The sequence below is a fragment of the Ovis canadensis genome, chromosome 14, assembly GCF_042477335.2.
Source record: "Ovis canadensis isolate MfBH-ARS-UI-01 breed Bighorn chromosome 14, ARS-UI_OviCan_v2, whole genome shotgun sequence".
Taxonomy (NCBI): Eukaryota; Metazoa; Chordata; class Mammalia; order Artiodactyla; family Bovidae; genus Ovis; species Ovis canadensis.
The window spans coordinates 58,617,187-58,636,068 of NC_091258.1; the positions used below are offsets into that span (position 1 = coordinate 58,617,187).

The 18,882-nt window shown below is 43.7% G+C and overlaps 1 protein-coding gene across 4 annotated transcripts; it reads right to left on the reverse strand.

The window, feature by feature from the left end:
- Positions 1–807: 807 nt before the first annotated feature.
- Positions 808–18,763, reverse strand: ZNF792 (zinc finger protein 792). 4 transcript variants are annotated; one of them, XM_069550453.1, is made up of 5 exons: positions 18,333–18,763; positions 14,599–14,780; positions 9,280–9,406; positions 8,445–8,567; positions 808–4,312 (listed from the first exon to the last, which is right to left on the reverse strand). In XM_069550453.1, exons 3-5 carry the CDS (start codon positions 9,311–9,313, stop codon positions 2,856–2,858), a joined length of 1,614 nt encoding a protein of 537 aa, XP_069406554.1. In that variant the 5' UTR covers positions 9,314–9,406; positions 14,599–14,780; positions 18,333–18,763; the 3' UTR covers positions 808–2,855. The 4 variants fall into 4 exon arrangements, with proteins under 4 accessions (XP_069406554.1, XP_069406555.1, XP_069406552.1 ...); XM_069550454.1 differs by having other exon boundaries at positions 8,445–8,551; positions 18,333–18,739; XM_069550451.1 differs by lacking the exon at positions 14,599–14,780 and adding an exon at positions 17,926–18,078 and having other exon boundaries at positions 18,333–18,739.
- Positions 18,764–18,882: the final 119 nt, after the last annotated feature.

Genomic DNA, 18,882 nt, shown 5'->3' on the forward strand with positions numbered 1-18,882 from the left:
CCTAGCCTGGGTGAGGCCCCCCTGCGGGGGTTTTTGCACGCATCTGCTTTAAAAGCTCCTTTGTTCAAAAAATGTTTTATCTTCCTCAGCCTTAGGCAACGCTTTGGGAGGCTTTCGAGACAAAGTGGGGAACTCCTGGGCCTGGGAGGCGTAAACGGAGATTGCCTTAAATCAGAAAGTAGTGGATAAGTTTTTAAAGGTTTGTGTAGAGTGGGAGAGGGCTCGCCAGGGCACCCGGCCACAGCGTCCTGTAAGCCCTCTCCTTCCTCAGGAGGTAGAGCACAGTCTCCCTCCTTTTATTCATCAATGGCAGAAAATATGATCTGCGCAGAAGGAGACCCACCACCAACCACTATAGCCTCCCCCATAGGTTGTCTAACAGCCTCATGACGGGGGTCCAAGACATTTCTAATCATATTCCACAGAGCAAAAACATATACAGGAACCCTTTCTGGCCCATGCAAAGTATAAATGTAGAAATTTAGACAGTCTTCCTGTGCTTTCTTTAATGCCTCTCTCTATGGGCTAGCATGTGAAGTAATATTTCAATAAACATTTGTCTATTCTTAGATGTAGAGAAACCCATTCTCCTAGAGAATATTCTTATTCATTCTGTACCCTCCTCACCCTGCCTAAACTGCAGAGGGGTGCCGGCCACCCACAGGTACAATCCTAACTGCCCCACGTTACAATCTCAAATTACTTACCTTTCAGTGTCCCTCTTCGGGCTCCGGAGTCCAGCTCTAGCAGCCAGAAATTCAACCTGAAGGGGTGAGCAGTGTTGGCGAGAAACCGAGGCAGCCTCTGTTTTCTTGGACTGCCTGTTTATTTCAAGCTTATGATTCTCTTTTATACTTTTACAAAAGCATTAGGTCAGAGGTTTGATATTTTTAGTTCTCATTGACCCAGATTTATTTTTCTCCAAAAATCATTGTTGCTCCTCAAAAGGAGTTCCTTCCTCAGCGATTCTCTTATCTACTTTTTCTCATGTGTCCTTGTGAATACACTGTAACTCATGCTAATGTCTAGGCTGCATACCACATTCCTTGGTTTATTTCTTATCTTTCTAAGTCCTGTTTGCCCCTAGTATCCTAAGCTCACTATTTCTTTGAAAGGGCTTCTAGCTATAAATATCTCTAAAGTCCCTAATTTCAATAAGCTATGGTAAAATATGCTAACGTTACATTGATCCTTAAATCTTTAGCTTCTATTTTTATTATTCCTAAGCCCTAAATTCAGCAAACTCCTTTGCCATAAACACTTTCCTCACAAATGGGCTTCAGATAGCAATCCCTCCCATGGCCTCAAGCTGTGGCCTGTGTGCTCACCCTGGAACAGTCTTTTGTAAAAGTCCTTGAACAAATGTCAGTGGTTAACTTTATGAATTATTCTTTGAGCACAGCTGCAGAAGGCTTTATGCCTTCTCATGCTCCTCTCAAAAACAATAAACATCTTAAGATTCTCTTTAGTCCGCTCAGCCAAGAAAAGGAAAAAACAAGTCAGAATCACAAAGCCTAACTCCTTCATTCCAGGTCCGTGCCTACAGAAAAAAGGGAGGGAGTTTAGGGCCATGCCTCCATTTTGTCATAATGCCTAATGCGGCTCCCGACACTCTCCCACTCATTTTAGAAAATTTAAGATTTGACTCTTAAATTTGACTCTACTCCCTCTCTCCTCATGTGTTGACACCAAAAATGGTTGGCTAGGTCGCAAATGCCTCCTCCCTGGCTTACAAGATATACCTTCTCTTAGTCCCCATTTCTCTGCCAACACAACACTGGTTTTGACATGAATAATGCAGACAGCCTGCAATAATCCACAAAACCTTTAGCTGATTTCCTCTACCAGTGGCCTTAGTCATAGGACAGAGGTTTGGAGGTCCTGAGAATTTCTGAAAGTCCTGAATCCTGCATTGTTACATTTAAGGGAACATTTGTGGATGTACTTTTATAACAGATACATTCCCTCTAATCTGCCAATTGGACCCAGTAAGTCTTACAGTAGGTGACTTATACTGGATTTTAGACATCAAAGGCATATGACTCCTTGGCAGATGCCAGGTAAACAACGTCTACTAGACAGTGCTAAGGAATAGGAGGCATCCTTGGGGAAAAGGGGGCCTAAATCAGGCTGTTTCCAGATGCACTGGCAATTGCTCAACCTCCCCTTCCTCAAGGTAATCTCTGATCTAAAAAAATTCATGCCCTTCAGGTCACAACATTAGGCCCACCAAGACCTACAATCTTCCCTAGGAGACCTCAGGTAACAACACAAATGAGGCCAACTCTGGACTGAGAACTGTACTCTGTCATCCCACTCTTCACTGAGGCAATAAATTTGGAGACTTGTTCGGTTTGGAAGACCTTCATTCTGTTCTCAACCCACTCCACACAGTTATCAGAATACAGAAGATTAAAGGTGATTTTATCAATAAGGCCCCTATCACCCAAACAAGAGCAATGTAAAGTCAAGGATGGATAATGTAGAAACTGGATGAATCCATCATGAGCATCATATAAGATCAACAATGTCTTTGGAAAAGGGAAACCTCTGTAAGCTGCCAATAGGACCCAGATCAGGTCTTCATGGCAAAGATGGGTCATAATCACAGCTAAAGCAGTCACAGCGGAAGGGAAAACATCTTCCTATGGCCTCAGGCTACTCACAATTCCCTCTTGAAAGAGGAAACAGAGGCCTGTCTTCCCTGAGAACAGGAAGTGGCTGGCACACACTCTGGAGGCCTGCCAGTGGGTAGAGCTGAGATGACTTTTACCACAGACACTAGCAGTGACAAAAACTCTGACAAAATTTGGGATCAGAAAATGTAGCCTTTCTCCAGAAAGCCTCCAATTTGTTTAGCATCCATTGGGAATCGCTCCAGTGTAGATATTTGGATGAACAAGGTTTAACTTCTGGCTGACAGCTCCTTCATATAGACCACTCTCAGAGTTCATCTCTAGGAGGTGCTGTTGTGCTGAAGAAGGAGGGAGAACATCCTCTGTACTCTTTTCTCTAGCGTGAATTTTCTGATGCTGGATGAGAGTAGACCTTTGGCTGAAGGCTTTTCCACATTCATTGCATTTATATGGCTTATCTGGTTTATGAACTTTCCGGTGCTGCCTCAGATTAGAACTTCGTCTGAAGGTTTTCCCACATTCACCGCACTCATAAGGCCTTTCACCAGTGTGGACTCGCTGATGATTCATGAGGTCAGAGCTCCGGCGGAAGGCTTTCCCACATACGTTGCATCTGTACGGTCGTTCACCTGAATGAACTATCTGATGTTGAACAAGTCCATCAAAGCGGCTGAAGAATTTCCCACATTCATTGCACTTGTAAGGTTTTTCTCCAGTGTGAACTCTCCAGTGTTTAATTAGGCTGGAGTTGCAGTTGAAGGATTTTCCACACTCACTGCACTCATGAGCACTTTTACCAGTATGAACCCTCTTATGATGAATAAGGTTCGAGCGTTGCCTGAAGAACTTCCCACACTCACTGCACTCATAAGGCTTTTCTCCAGTGTGAACCCTCTTATGTTGAATAAGATTAGAACTTCGACTAAAGAATTTGCCACACTCGCTGCACATGTGAGGACTTTCACCAGTGTGAACTCTCTGATGTTTGATGAGACTGGAGTGCTGGCTGAAGAATTTCCCACATTCGTCACACTCATAAGGCTTTCCTCGATTATGATCTCTCTGGTGTTGAAAGAGGCCAGCAGCATAGCTGAAGAATATCCCACATTTGTTGCACTCATAAGACCTTTCTCCAGTGTGGGTTCTCTGCTGAACAAGCGAAAGTTTGTCACTGAGAGCATTCTCAGATTTACTGTACTTCTTATGGAGTTGCACAGTAGGAAAATCCGCCACACTTTCAGAGCTCTGCTCTGGCTCCCCCACACTGGTAGTGACCTGATGCTGCCGAAAACCACATCTGGCCACAGAGGCCTTCCCATCCTCCTTGAATGTGAAAGATTTCTTTGATGTGTCATATCTGAAGCTCTTCACAAGCAAGGCCCTGCCTTCATTCCTTCCAACAGACTTGTCCACATTCTGCTGCATCTGTGGCTGGTGAAAGTCAGCATTGAACTTGAGCTCTTTCCTATGTGCCTCACGCATGTGTGGTTTCTTCTTGGAATGTGTTGCCTGATGTTCAGCCAGATATAGAATGTCTTTCAAGTGTAGGCCACACAGGTTACAGGGGTAGCCCTTCGGGGTGGATGGAACTGCCTTGGATTTCATGTTCTGTGACACTTCTACAGAAACACTGAGCTCAGCAGGTGATTTCTCACCCTCTGTTCCAAAGTAAAAATCTGAAAGTAGAGAAATGCTGGTGATATTCATGTTAATTTTCATGGAAGGAAACAATCCAATTACAAATGCAAGTCTGACACAGGAATGAGTCAATGGGACTGTTGGCAAGATTAGAGGCCTAAGGTCAAGATAAGGAATGGTCTTCCCAGCAGTACTGTGCCTGGTAAGCTCATGAAATAAGGGAGGCCATACCAGAAGCCCAAGGTCAAGGGCGGCGGCTGAGAGGAGCAACCCCACATCCAAGGAGCGGTGGCTGCGTGGGTGCAGGAGTGCCTAGAGGAGCTACTCCACATTCAAGGTCAGGACGGGCAGTGGTGAGGAGATACCCCTCATCCAAGATAAGGAGCAGTGGCTGCGCTTTGCTGGAGCAGCCATGAAGAGATACCCCACGTCCAAGGTAAGAGAAACCCAACTAAAACAGTAGGTGTTGCAAGAGGGCATCAGAAGGCAGACACACTGAAACCATAATTACAGAAAAACTAGTCAATCTAATCACACTAGTACCACAGCCTTGTTTAACTCAATGAAAAAGAGCCATGCGCCATGGGGCCACCCAAGACGGGTGGGTCATGGTGGATAGGTCTGACAGAATGTGGTCCACTGGAGAAGGGAATGGCAAACCACTTCAGTATTCTTGCCTTGAGAACCCCATGAACAGGATGAAAAGGCAAAATAATAGGATACTGAAAGAGGAACTTCCCAGGTCAGTAGGTGCCCAATATGATACTGGACATCAGTGGAGAAATTAACTCCAGAAAGAATGAAGGGATGGAGCCAAAGCAAAAACAATGCCCAGTTGTGGATGTGACTGGTGATAGAAGCAAAGTCCAATGCTATAAAGAGGAATATTGCATAGGAACCTGGAATGTCAGGTCCATGAATCAAGGCAAATTGGAAGTGGTCAAATAGGAGATGGCAAGAGTGAACGTTGACATTCTAGGAATCAGCAAACTAAAACGGACCGGAATGGGTGAATTTAATTCAGATGACCATTATATCTACTACTGTGGGCAGGAATCCCTTAGAAGAAATGGAGTAGCCATCATGGTCAACAAAAGAGTCCGAAATGCAGTACTTGGATGCAATCTCAAAAACGACAGAATGATCTCTGTTCATCTCCAAGGCAAACCATTCAATATCACAGTAATCCAAGTCTATGCCCCAACCAGTAACACTGAAGAAGCTGAAGTTGAACGGTTCTATGAAGACCTATGAGACCTTTTAGAACTAGCACTCAAAAAAGATGTCCTTTTCATTATAGGAGACTGGAATGCAAAAGTAGGAAGTCAAGAAACACCTGGAGTAACTGGCAGATTTGGCCTTGGAATACAGAATGATGCAGGGCAAAGGCTAATAGAGTTTTGCCAAGAGAACACATTGGTCATAGCAAACATCCTCTTCCAACAACACAAGAGAAGACTCTACACATGGATATCACCAGATGATCAATACCAAAATCAGACTGATTATATTCTTTGTAGCCAAAAATGGAGAAGCTTTATACAGTCAGCAAAAACAAGACTGGGAGCTGACTGTGGCTTAGATCATAAACTCCTTATTGCCAAATTCAGACTTGAATTGTAGAAAGTAGAGAAAACCACTAGACCATTCAGGTATGACCTAAATCAAATCCCTTATGATTATACAGTAGAAGTGAGAAATAGAGTTAAGGGACTAGATCTGATAGATAGAGTGCCTGATGAACTATGGACGGAGGTTAGCGACACTGTACAGGAGACAGGGATCAAGACCATCCCCATGGAAAAGAAACACAAAAAAGCAAAATGGCTGTCTGGGGAGGCCTTACGAATAGCTGTGAAAAGAAGAGAAGCAAAAAGCAAAGGAGAAAAGGAAAGATATAAGCATCTGAATTCAGAGTTCCAAAGAATAGCAAGAAGAGATAAGAAAGCCTTCCTCAGTGATCAATGCAAAGAAATAGAGGAAAACAACAGAATGGGAAAGACTAGAGATCTCTTCAAGAAAATTCGAGATACCAAGGGAACATTTCATGCAAAGATGGGCTTGATAAAGGACAGAAATTATATGGACCTAACAGAAGCACAAGATATTAAGAAGAGTTGGCAAGAATACACAGAAGAACTGTACAAAAAAGTCTTCACGACCAAGATAATCACGATGGTGAGATCACTCACCTAGAGCCAGACATCCTGGAATGTGAAGTCAAGTGGGCCTTAGAAAGCATCACTATGAACAAAGCCAGTGGAGGTGATGGAATTCCAGTTGAGCTATTTCAAATCCTGGATGATGCTGTGAAAGTGCTGCACTCAATATGCCAGCAAATTTGGAAAACTCAGCAGTGGCCACAGGACTGGAAAAGGTCAATTTTCATTCCAATCCCAAAGAAAGGCAATGCCAAAGAATGCTCAAACTACTGCACAAATGCACTCATCTCACACGCTAGTAAGGTAATGCTGAATATTCTCCAAGCCAGGCTTCAACAGTACATGAACTGTGAACTTCCAGATGTTCAAGCTGGTTTTAGAAAAGGCAGAGGAACCAGAGATCAAATTGCCAACATCCGCTGGATCATGGAAAAAGCAAGAGAGTTCCAGAAAAACATCTATTTCTGCTTTATTGACAATGCCAAAGCCTTTGACTGTGTGGGTCACAATAAACTGTGGAAAATATTGAGAGAGATGGGAATACCAGACCACCTGACCTGCCTCTTGAGACACCTGTATGCAGGTCAGGAAGCAACAGTTAGAACTGGACATGGAACAACAGACTGGTTCCAAGTAGGAAAAGGAGTACGTCAAAGCTGTATATTGTCACCCTGCTTATTTAACTTCTATGCAGAGTACATCATGAGAAACGCTGGGCTGGGAGAAGCACAAGCTGGAATCAAGATTGCCAGGAGAAATATCAATAAACTCAGATATGCAGATGACACCACCCTTATGGCAGAAAGTGAAGAGAAGCTAAAAAGCCTCTTGATGAAATTGAAAGAGGAGAGTGAAAAAGTTGGCTTAAAGCTCAACATTCAGAAAACAAAGATCATGGCACTAGTCCCATCACTTCATGGGAAATAGATGGGGAAACAGTGGAAACAGTGTCAGACTTTATTTTGGGGGGCTCCAAAATCACTGCAGATGGTGACTGCAGCCATGAAATTAAAAGACGCTTACTCCTTGGAAGAAAAGTTATGGCCAACCTAGATAGCATATTCAAAAGCAGAGACATTACTTTGTCAACAAAGGTCAGTTTAGTCAAGGCTATGGTTTTTCCAGTGGTTATGTATGGATGTGAGAGTTGGACTGTGAAGAAAGCTGAGCACCAAAGAATTGATGCTTTTGAACTGTGGTGTTGGAGAAGACTCTTGAGAGTCCCTTGGAATGCAAGAAGATCCAACCAGTCCTTTCTGAAGGAGATCAGCCCTGGGTGTTCTTTGGAAGGAATGATGCTGAAGCTGAAACTCCAGTACTTTGGCCACCTCATGAGAAGAGTTGACTCATTGGAAAAGACTCTGATGCTGGGAGGGATTGGGGACAGGAGGAGAAGGGGACAACAGAGGATGAGATGGCTGGATGGCATCACCGACTTGATGGACGTGGGTTTGAGTGAACTCCGGGAGTTGGTGATGGACAGGGAGGCGTGGCATGCTGCAATTCATGGGGTCGCAAAGAGTCGGACACGACTGAGTGACTGAACTGAACTGAACTGATACCAGGAGCCAGGACACAAAGATGGGCACAGTGTCAGATGGAAAGGCAGGTCTTCAGCTCTGTTCTTAACAAAGGCTTTTCTTGGGGGCTCCAGCTACTGATAACCTGTGAGGGCTGTGCAGAAGGGTATGTCCAGTTCTGGGAAATCCTGATTGCAACTGGCTGACTAGTGTTCAAGAACTATCAGAGGAATGTGCACGTCTCATGACATATGAAATGCAGACCCATGCTGAAGAGTGCTGCAGAGGGAGCTGTGGAAACAGTGAGGGGCACAGACAGAGGCTCCAATCAGAGAAGAAATGACCAGTGGTCAACATACCAGAAATAAGAAAGGCAAGGTAGAAGAGATATAAGCCCATTGGCTTGGCACCAAAAGAATGATGAACACAAGCAGCAGGTATGATTTGAAGACAGTAGTGATGTCACATGCTCCCCCACCCACACTTACCTGAGCCAAGCCCTCTATACATCCCTCTTGCCATGGCTGAAGTCATATCCACTCGGTCAGGCACCCAGGGCTCTGCCCCCATCTCCAGCTGGGCAACTATGTGAGACCTGAAAGATGCAAGTCCTAGGGGGAAGATGGGGCAGGTAATGGCCCAGGTGAATTATCCCACAATAGAACACAGGAAAAGAAACATAATTACAAAAGGAACACACAAGGGAGATCTGGCAGGAACATCCCAGTGGTCATGGCAAACAGTGACCACATCAGTGCCTAGAATTCCTGGCAGTCAGGCCTTAGGCAATGTTAGCTAGAGCAAAGGAGCCAAACAGAACTGTCAGAGATCTGAACAATCACCCATGAGATCAGTGGCTGAGTCAGATGGGATCTGCTGGGCTGACTGCAAGACTCCTCCTTCTAGGACCCTTCCCCACCAGGCTTCGAGACAGTAGGTGTTGAGGCTGCTTGAGGAGAGCATGGGACCCTGCACACAGCTCAGCCCTGGACCCATAGCACATATACCTGAAGAGGTGGGGGGACTTCCCTGGTGATCCAGTGGTTAAGAATCTACTTCCCAATGCAGGGGACTTGGGTTCAATTCTTAGTCGGGGAACTAAGAACCCACATACTGCACACCACAACTAGAGAAATCCACTCACTGCAACTAGAGAAGCCTGCACATTTCAACGAAGACCCAGCATAGCCCAAAAAACAAAGGCAGGGGGAGGGGAGGAAGCAGTGCCCACAGCCCAGCTGTGGGAAGGAAAGAACCACCTCTTGGGAAAAGGGAATGGGCAGAGATGAGCTCAGGACACCTGGGTGGGTGTAAAAGCCTTACCAAGGGAGGCGATCAGTGCAAAGTTCTCCAGCATCACATCACAGTACAGGAGTCTCTGAGCCTCATCAAGGAGTCCCCACTCCTCTGGGGAGAAGTAAATGGTCACGTCCTCAAAGGTCACATAGCCCTGCCATGATGATGGGGACAGTTCATTCCATGATCAGCTTTTTTCCTCAGGACTCCCTCTCTGTTCACTGTTCACCCTCCTCCCCAGCTCCCCAACACAGAGGAGATCTCAGACACTTCTATGACTGCTGTGTCAGCCCACAGCAATGCCCACAGGCAGGTAGGCAGAGAGATATCAGTTGAGCTCTGGGTCTGAAATGCAGGGCCCCTAATAATTACCCTAAGGCATATGATAATAGACAAAGATACTCCAAAACTCCTAGGAGAAAGCATATTTTCTTTTTCTGTCTCTTCAAGTTATAAACCTTATCATGTCTTTTGAATGTAAACACAGCCCACTGAGCCTGAGCCTGGATTAGCTCAATCAGTAAAACTTGAAATTGAAAAGAGAGAGACTTTTTAAAACACCAACTGCTAAAAAGCCTCTCTTGTTGAAACTCTAAGTCACAGCCTCCTTAAAATTGTTTGCCAAGGGCAAATACATATCTTATTTGTCTTCTCCTCGAAGGACAAAATCCGAGCAAATAATCTAACTTATTCCAACTGTTACTTATAAACTAGCAAATTTTATATGCTTCCCCAGTGGTGCAGTGGTAAAGAATTCACCTGCCAATGCAGGAGACTCAAGAGTCTCTTGGGTTTGATCCCTGGATTGAGAAGATCCCCTGGAGTAAGAAATGGTAACCCTTTTCAGTATTCTTGCCTGGAAAATTCCATGGACAGAGGAACCTGGCAGGCCCCAGTACGTGGAGTTGCAGAGTCAGACATGACTGATAGGCTGAGCACACATGCTTAAGTTTTATGTTGTACTTGATTCATGATTAAAGTTTTAAAATGAGAGCTACGAGTTCCCTGGCTGTGTCTGTCTGTAAGTCCATATGTGTATGCCACCTCTGATGGCACTGCCAAGATTAATTTGTAAAAGACCTTTATTTAATTGGCTTATAAAAATAAGCACTTATATAAAAATTCTCAAATACATAATAAAAAAATCTTTCGAGTTCATATACTTAGGATAATCTTTAGTAAATAAGAGCTACTTTTAAACTTGTTGATTAAATTAATATCTCAGATTTAACATTAAATGTAATGTAGATAAACAACTTTTTTTCTACCTGGGTTTATTAGTCAAATGGGCTCATTGTCTCTGTTGCAAAGTTTGTCACCAAAGAAACAAACAAACTTAGGATAATGATTAAAGTCTCATGAAATTTTTATGAGTAATCTAAGTATGATTGTTAAAAACAAATAAATTAGGGAATTCCCTGGCGGCCCCATCATTAGGATTTGTTGCCATGGCCCAGGCTGATCCTTGATCAGGGAACTAAGATCCTGTAAACCATGCAACTTGGCAGGAAAAATAAATAAAAATAAATACATAAAATAGATGTAAATGTGATCAGTTTTTAGGTAGATTTTTAAACAATAATTGTGTTACAGTATGTCCACTTAAATAACTCCATAAATCCATTTGGTAAGTTATATCCTATGTTTTGCTATGTTAAATTAAGTGATGGGAATTTGTTGGATGCCTAGATCATTTCCAAGTAAGATAAAGTACTGAAACATTAATTGCTAATGTCTAAGTTTATATGTACTTTTGGCCTCTCATTACAGAGAGATTAAGTATTTTTGGCTCTGGTGAATATATCTTGCGCTTTATTGAAAGACTGTACTATGAAATAACATGTTTCTAGAAATTATACAATGTACTTATAAATTTGCCAAGCCACAAAATGTTAATAAAGTTTACAACTGTTTACTTCTTTATTTTCACTAAAAAAATAAGATTTCAAAGGATTGAGGATTCCAATTAAATATGTGGTTAAAGCTGCCAGATACAATAATAGAAACAGAATGTGTTTTGGGAAGAGAAAAAATAAGGTGTGGAGATGTTTTTGTTAAGGAAAATGAAAGTAATTTTGTCCTAAAGCTTGTTTGTTCTAAATGGGAAAGAAAACAAGGGATAAACTAAAATTAAATTCTGTAGGATTGTGCATAAAGGAGTCTTTAGAAAGGAATTTTGTATGTGGTCATGATTGAATAAGATTGGAATTGATTTAGTTAAGCAAGTAAGTTTTAATATCCAAGTAAAGCAGTAAAAATTGGAATTTGGTTTTCTATTAAAAGAACAAAGTTTTTGTTTTCCTGTTGGTCTGTTTTTGATAATAAGAGATTATGAAAGGCTTTTCTTTACCTTTAAATAATATACTTAGGAAAACACCAAAGATCCTCTGTCTTGTCAAAATAATTACTTACTTTCTGTTGTCTTTATCAGTTCTTTGATTCATTGAGTAAATCTAGTCCTACTGCTATTAAAAGAGCTAAATTTTGCTCAGAACTACATAACCATCTATATTTGCCAAAGGTTTTAATTATTAGTTTCACTGAATGGATAACGAAGCATTGCTATGAAGATCTATTTGACAAAGTCTAATTTAAAAAAATATTTTTGACAAACTTCCCTCAAATCAAATTGTAAATGAAATCTTTTTGATTTAGGACTTTGAGAGGTGAGATAGCTTGGGGGCCCTCAAAAATACCTCAAAGATTTATTCTTTCTCCTTATAAAAAGATACTAAACTAATCAGCTATATTTGATACATTAAATTATGTGGAAACTGTTATCATCTTCTTTATGTTGTGTCTATATAGGTATGTGTTCTAAGTGTTCCAGAAATTAGGTGAAATTCCTGAAGTCATATATGTCCTGGCATAAAATGTTATCTGTCATCAAGATGGAGGCTCAGACTAAAGGAATTGAACCCAAGTATCAGAGAAATGCCCAAACTGACCTTCAAGTGAAGGCAGTAGCAACAGAATTTTTAAAGACTATGACACATGTGAACAAAATCCATTCTGCTTCTGCAAAAATCCTGACCCCTTCTTGCCAGACTTTTGCCATCCTGATATCCTTGTACCAAGGCAACAGTATGCTACCGAATAAGAGAAATTAAAATAGGTAAACAACAGTTGCAAACTAAACAAACAGTCAGGGCTATGGGCAAACCAAGATGGCTACTTAGTTCTCCCCAGCTCCCTGGCAAATCTCATTTCTCCCCCTGTACTCCTTCACTCACCATCATGCATTTAAGGTGCACTTAAATAGACATTGGCAGGGAGAATTCTATAAAACAAAAAACCAGCCTATCAGTGATGTCTGACCTTTCAGGTCCATAACCCTGGGAAAAACTATTTTTGCCCCAGATGCCTCAGACCTCTTCTCTCTGGACCCTTTGAGCACTTGCAGCTGGACATCATTCAACAGCCACTAAGTATGGTTTATCAGAATGTTATTATTACACGTATGCTTTCCAGATGGGTTGAAGCCTTCCCTTGCTACAAGACTAATGACATCACAGGGGCAAAGAAACAATTTTTTATAGTGTATTTTCTTTTTGGGGTACACATTACATAATCTCCAGTGATCAAGGCACCCACCTCACTGGGCAAATCATTCAAGCCTTAACAAAATTCTCACAAACTCCTTGGAATATCACTGTTACCCTCACATTTAATCATCAGGCAAAGTCAACAGAACTAATGGAAGAACTAGACACAAAGCGGAACAAGAATTAATTACACACTGATGGATATGATTATAATTTTTTTATGACTGTTTAAAATACAATATTATTGATTTTTTAATATTTTATTTTCCAAATGCAAGGAATTCTTTTAAAAAGATTTACAGCAGTTTGGTGAATTGGACTTCTTGGTAGCTCAGCTGGTAAAGAATCCACCTGCAGTGCAGAAGATCCTGGTTCTATTCCTGGGTCAGAAATTTCCCCTGGAGAAGGGATAGGCTACCCACTCCAGTATTCTTGGGCTTCCCTAGTGGCTCAGATGGTAAAGAATCCTCCTGCAATGTGGGAGACCTGGGTTCCTCCCTGGGTTGGGAAGATCCCCTGGAGAAGGAAATGGCAACCCACTCCAGTATTTTTGCCAGGAGAATACCCACAGAAAGAGGAGCCTGGCTGGCTACAGTCCAGGTCGCAAAGAGTCAGACATGACTAAGTGACTAAACATGGCACAGCATACCTTTGTAAGCAAAAATGAAACATTTTTTTCTCCCCACCTGATTGCTCCAGAATTCAGAAACTCTCATGAGTATTCTCATTTTTTTCAAAATATAGTTACATTTGGAAAAGTTCAATAAGACTCTGTTCTCCTTAAAATAGAACACAATTAGAAATATTGGTTATCTTATCAAGGCCTTTGACTGGAAAGTCATATTTGAGAAATACACACAGACTCAAATACAACCAAACAGTTTGAAAGAACTTGACTTTATTTCATTATTTTTCTTTTTAGCTGCACCATTAGTTTACAGGATCTTAATTCCCTGACCAGGGATTAAACCCTGGTTCTAAATTGAACCCTTGTATGTATGATTTTAGTACTGTTAGTTTCATTGAGGTTTTGTTGTTTACCTGAAATCTGGACTAGATCCTGAAGTGTTCTAATTCCATCCAATATCTGGCTACAACTCTTTAATGTTTCCAATTTTCTCCCACCCTTTTGACTTGGAATCACTGAGAACTAAAATTGCCCTTTTCCTGATGCCTTGAAAATTGAAGCTAGACGACTTGATAGAAATTTCAGAGAAACTGCCACAACAGCTCATATTTAAACAATCCTCATGCTTGCTGCTGTATGAGCCACTTAGAAAGAACACCTGGTGACATCAGAGACATTTCAAACTGCAAAAGATGCTTCGACCCTGACAGCTAGAAATCTTCTTGACTGCATCCTGACGTCAGAAACTGGTTTATAATTGACTCCAAACATTAACCTTTTGTTTTCTTTTGTTTTCCTAGAAATGTCTCATTAACTACCTGATCGCTTGTACCATAGGCCTAGCTTCTGGAGCTCATCTGCATCACTGCCTCCTGAAATGAGGTATAATTGTTTTCCTGAACTGATCTCTTCTCAGAACTAAAAATCTGCTTCAATGAACCAGTGCTCAGACAGTCGTGTCCAGCTCTTTGTGATCCCATGGGCTGCCAGTCTCCTCTGTCCATGGAATTCTCAAGGCAAGAATACTGGTGTGGAGTGCCATTTTCTACTCCAGTGGCTCCTCCCCATCCAGCAACTGAACCCACCTCTCTTATGTCTCCTACATTGGCAGGCGGATTCTTTAACATTAGCATCACATGGGAAGCCCTCAATAAGCTGGAGGACTCCTCTTACCTGTTCTGTTTCCACACAGGAAGATCCAGAGGAGGGAACTACTGGGGTCTAGCATGCTGCTGCTAAGCTGTTAAGTCACTTCAGTCGTGTCCGACTTTGTGCGACCCCATCGACGGCAGCCCGCCAGACTCCGCTGTCCCTGGGATTCTCCAGGCAAGAACACTGGAGTGGGTTGCCATTTCCTTTTCCAATGCATGAAATGAAAAGTGAAAGTGAAGTCGCCCAGTCATGTCCGACTCTTTACTACCCCATGGACTGCAGCCTACCAGGCTCCTCTGTCCATGGGATTTTCCAGGCAAGAGTACTGGAATGGGGTGCCATTGCCTCCTCCAAGGGTCTAGCGTAAGCCTCCCCAAAATGTGCCTCAATGGCCCATTGATTATTTTGAATTAAAGTTACTGAAGAAATAGCCAACACAAGAGGGACACTGTGACCCACATTTCTGTCTCCCTGAAAACAGAAAATTAATTTCTATGTAAAAAGTGCACTCCCTGGAGGTCCAACAGTTAAGACTCTGCACTTCCACTACAGGGGGCGCAGGTTCGACCCCTGGTCAGGGAACTAAGATCCCACATGTCACGCATGGCCAAAAAGTTAAAAAAATAAATAAATACATAGAATAAACTGGGCCAAGATATTTTTTTAAAAAAGAAAGAAAGAAAACTATTTAAAAGTGCACCCCCTGTATCTAGAGGTAAAGCACACCTTTATTGCCAAAGGGAGAGAATTTGGACCAAGAAACCTATGTAAATAAACCTTGTTACTTCTTTAATTTACTACCTGAAGCCCAAACTTTGTTGAGATTCTTCATAATTGGGCACCCAAAATCTAAGTTCCTTTGTCCAGTTGATTACTCACAAAGGTATTGTTTGTCTAATAAGTAAAAGATGCTGACGTTGGCCACTTTTTAGGTCCCATTTCTGACTTCACTTACATTAAAATGTATTTTTCTCCTGTTAATGTGCCTTATGCTAATTATTTTTATTAGTGCAGCCACGAGAACTCAAACAAGAGGAAGAGGGAGAAATTTCACCCTCCCTGACAACATCCAGAGAATTCTAGGCAAATACAACCACAATCCCAACCTGCCCCAGACCTTCTATGATTCCCAATGCCAAGGACAACATCCACCCTTGAGGTGAAGGCCTCCTGACCTGGCCATGATCCTGGCTTCAATCCAAGCTACCCGGGACTACAGCAGACCCCCTCGCTTCTCTGTATGGCACATTCTGTCCCTTCACCAATCACTTATTCAAAGCCAACCTCTCTGGTCCTCTTGCCAACAGCTCTCCCAGCTTGCCCCATTTGCCCCTTGGTTCTCCAGCCTGACTGAAAATCCCATGGCTCCCTCAAGGGTCCACAAAGGCCTGGTGAAAATGCAGATGGCCATATGAGCACCAGCCCAGGCCTCACTGAAAAACTACTTCCATCATCATCAAGCCTCAGACTTCCTTTCATATCTACGCCCCCAGGAAAATTTGGCCAGCTGCCAGATACACTTTTCCTTACATACAGACCCCCTCTCCCCACCCAGCTACTACCACAAACACTAACTCTCCCTCTATGATGCCAAACAAGCCAGCCAAAGTACCGAAGCAAGATGCCCAGTTCTCAGGCTCCACTTTCCTTCCTCCTTCCCCCTAAGGTCACTGCCACCCTCCTAAATCAGACACACAGTTACACCCTTGTCCATACACCAGATGCCACATTTTGGATGTTTCTTTTTTTTTTTTCCACAGGGGTTTTGCCAATGGCTCAGCAGTAAAGAATTAGCCTACAATGCAGGAGACACAGGAGACATGGGCTCAATCTCTGGGTTGGGAAGAGCCCCTGGAGGAGGAAATGGCAACCCACTCCAGTATTCTTGTCTGGAAAAAAATCCCCGGGACAGAGGAGTCTGGCGGGCTACGGTTCATGGGGGTCGCAAAAGAATCAGACATGACTGAGCAACTAACCACTCAGTGCAGCTTGTGGGATCTTAGTTCCCGGACCAGGAATCAAATCCATGCCCCCTGCAGTGAAAGCCTGGAATCCTAACCACTGAACTGCCAGGGAAGTCCCTGGTGTTTCTCATTGTGAAAATAAAGACCAACCAAACAAGAAAAGCAAAAGGCTATTTATTCTGAGTTTGTTATAGAAAGGAAGTTAGCGACTTAAAGTTTTGATTTTTTTTTAAATTCATGTGTGTTCCCTTTATTTTTAAATATTTTTATTAAAAATAATTTTATTGGCATACAGTTGCTTTTCAATGTTTAGTTTCTACCATACAACAAAGTAAATCAGCTATATGTATACATATATCCCCTCTTATTTGGATTTCCTTTCCATTTAGGTCACTACAGAGCACTGAGTAGAGTTTCCAGTGCTATACAGTAGATTCTCATTAGTTATCAATTTTATACATAGTATCAATAGTGCATATGTGTCAGTCCCCATCTCCCAACCACCTATGTTGGCAGAGACTCAAAGGCAGGCAGAGGAATGGGAAAGCTTTATAAGTGGAAAAAATAATGGAAGGCTTCAGGTATGCCCTGTTGGCCTGGGAAAGCTGTAGGCAAACTAACTAAAAGCAGAGCATTCTAGGTGATCAGTTAGAGGTGCATATTTGGCTATTTCTGGTTGGTCTTAAGTTGGAACAAAAACGAGAGCAGTTGTCAGTTATTAAGTCCTGGTTATTTGAGGCCAACTGTTATAGACATTATTGTTTAACTTCCTGGATTGTCACTAGAGATAGCAATCTGGGTTCCTGCAAGTCTAACTTACAGCAAAATGGCTTCCTGGGTTGTTTATTGTATGATAAGGGGGTTTGTTTCCTGGCCAGGTTGTTGCAGGTGGGTCAGAGTTCTATTTTATGCATAGTCTGCCAATGTCCCTTTATATATTCAGTGTCTCTTAACCTAAACTAAGCCTCCCCCAAACACCATAACTCTGTGTCTAGCTGCTCAAGCTTCAGGGGTCAACTCCACTCAGGGGTCCCTGGAACATCAGAACATGGCCCAAATGTAACTTCTGCTATTTCCAGTGAAAACTCCTCCTACAAACAAGTTCCCTTCTCAGTTGATGGTTCATCTATCCTTCCAGCTGCTAAAATCCAAATCCATCGAGTCGCTGCTTTTCTTTCTCAGTTTCCACCTCAGAAAATCTGGTCAGCCTCACTTAGAAGACCTACCTAGAATCCAATCGCTTCTACCTGCAATTGCCTGCCCTCCTCACCTGGCCAGCAGTATTGCAGCAGCTACTGATTGCTCTCCCCACCTTCACCCTCAGCCCACAGTCAGTTTTCCACTTGGCATCCAGGTGACCCTGTTAGGATGTAAGTTACATCACCTTCCTCCTCTGCTCTGTGGCTTCTGTGGCTCCGAACACTCTCAGAATAGACGCCAGGCTTCTCAGCCGTTCATTCCAGGCTGACTTCTGCCCACCTGCTCTCTGAACACTCCCAGCTCCATTCTGTACTTGCACACCGCTGGTTCCTATTGCCTAGGAAACCGTTTCCACCTCATCCACTAGAGTTCAGATATGGGACCCGCTCTCTATGATCCCTGCCCTGGATTCAGGACCCGAGGCTGGAAGTGACCACTCGCTCCCTCTCAAACCCTCAGGACCCCAGACTCAAAAGCAGAGCGATGAAAAAGACGTCAAGTCGTAAAGCAATGCCCATCTTTGATCCCCCGACTGCGAGTACGTGAGGATGAAGGGCTGAGCGGCTGCGGGCCTGAAGCCCATCCACTAACCTGCGCCGTGTCCATCAGCGCCGCCGCAGCCATTGCAGCCCCTGGACGCAGGAGCCCTCAGAGACGGGTCACCGAGGCGGGTGTCGCGGGCTCAGCGTAGCGCCACGGCCCCTGGCCCCGGGCGAGGTGGGACTTCAGTCTCCTCGGGGTCAAGTACGCCCGGGGCCGGGTGCCGTGGAGAGCGCGCGGCGCGGCAGGACCCTGACGGACACCGCGTTCCTGGGGGTCACTAATAGTTCAAAGGCGCAGAGAAGGGTCCTGGCCTCCCAGTCCTTCCCACTTTCGTTCCGAAAACCGCCTGGGAAGCGGTACCCGCCCAGCCCCACCCCCAGCCCCGGACCCAGGCCTTGGGGCGCACCGACCCAGCCCGGTGAAATGACTAGCTGGGCAGAAACGCAGGAAATTCCGGCCCCCACCTCCCCGACCGGAAGAAAGGACACTCTTCCGGGCTGCCATTGGCCCAGCGCCAGCCGGTGACGCACGGCATAGCCTCCTGGACAGTGTTTCCCTGCATCCGGCAGGGCGGGTCAGGGGCCGCAGGGAGGAGCGG

Coding starts and splice junctions, on each gene's coding strand:
- ZNF792 (XM_069550451.1), bottom strand. CDS start 18,365: ATGGCTGCGGCGGCGCTGATGGACACGGCGCAG. Junction 18,079..18,332: donor CGCTGATGGACACGGCGCAG/GTTAGTGGATGG, acceptor ACGGTTTCCTAG/GCAATAGGAACCAGCGGTGT. Junction 4,313..8,444: donor GTATAGAGGGCTTGGCTCAG/GTAAGTGTGGGT, acceptor CTCTACTTTCAG/ATTTTTACTTTGGAACAGAG.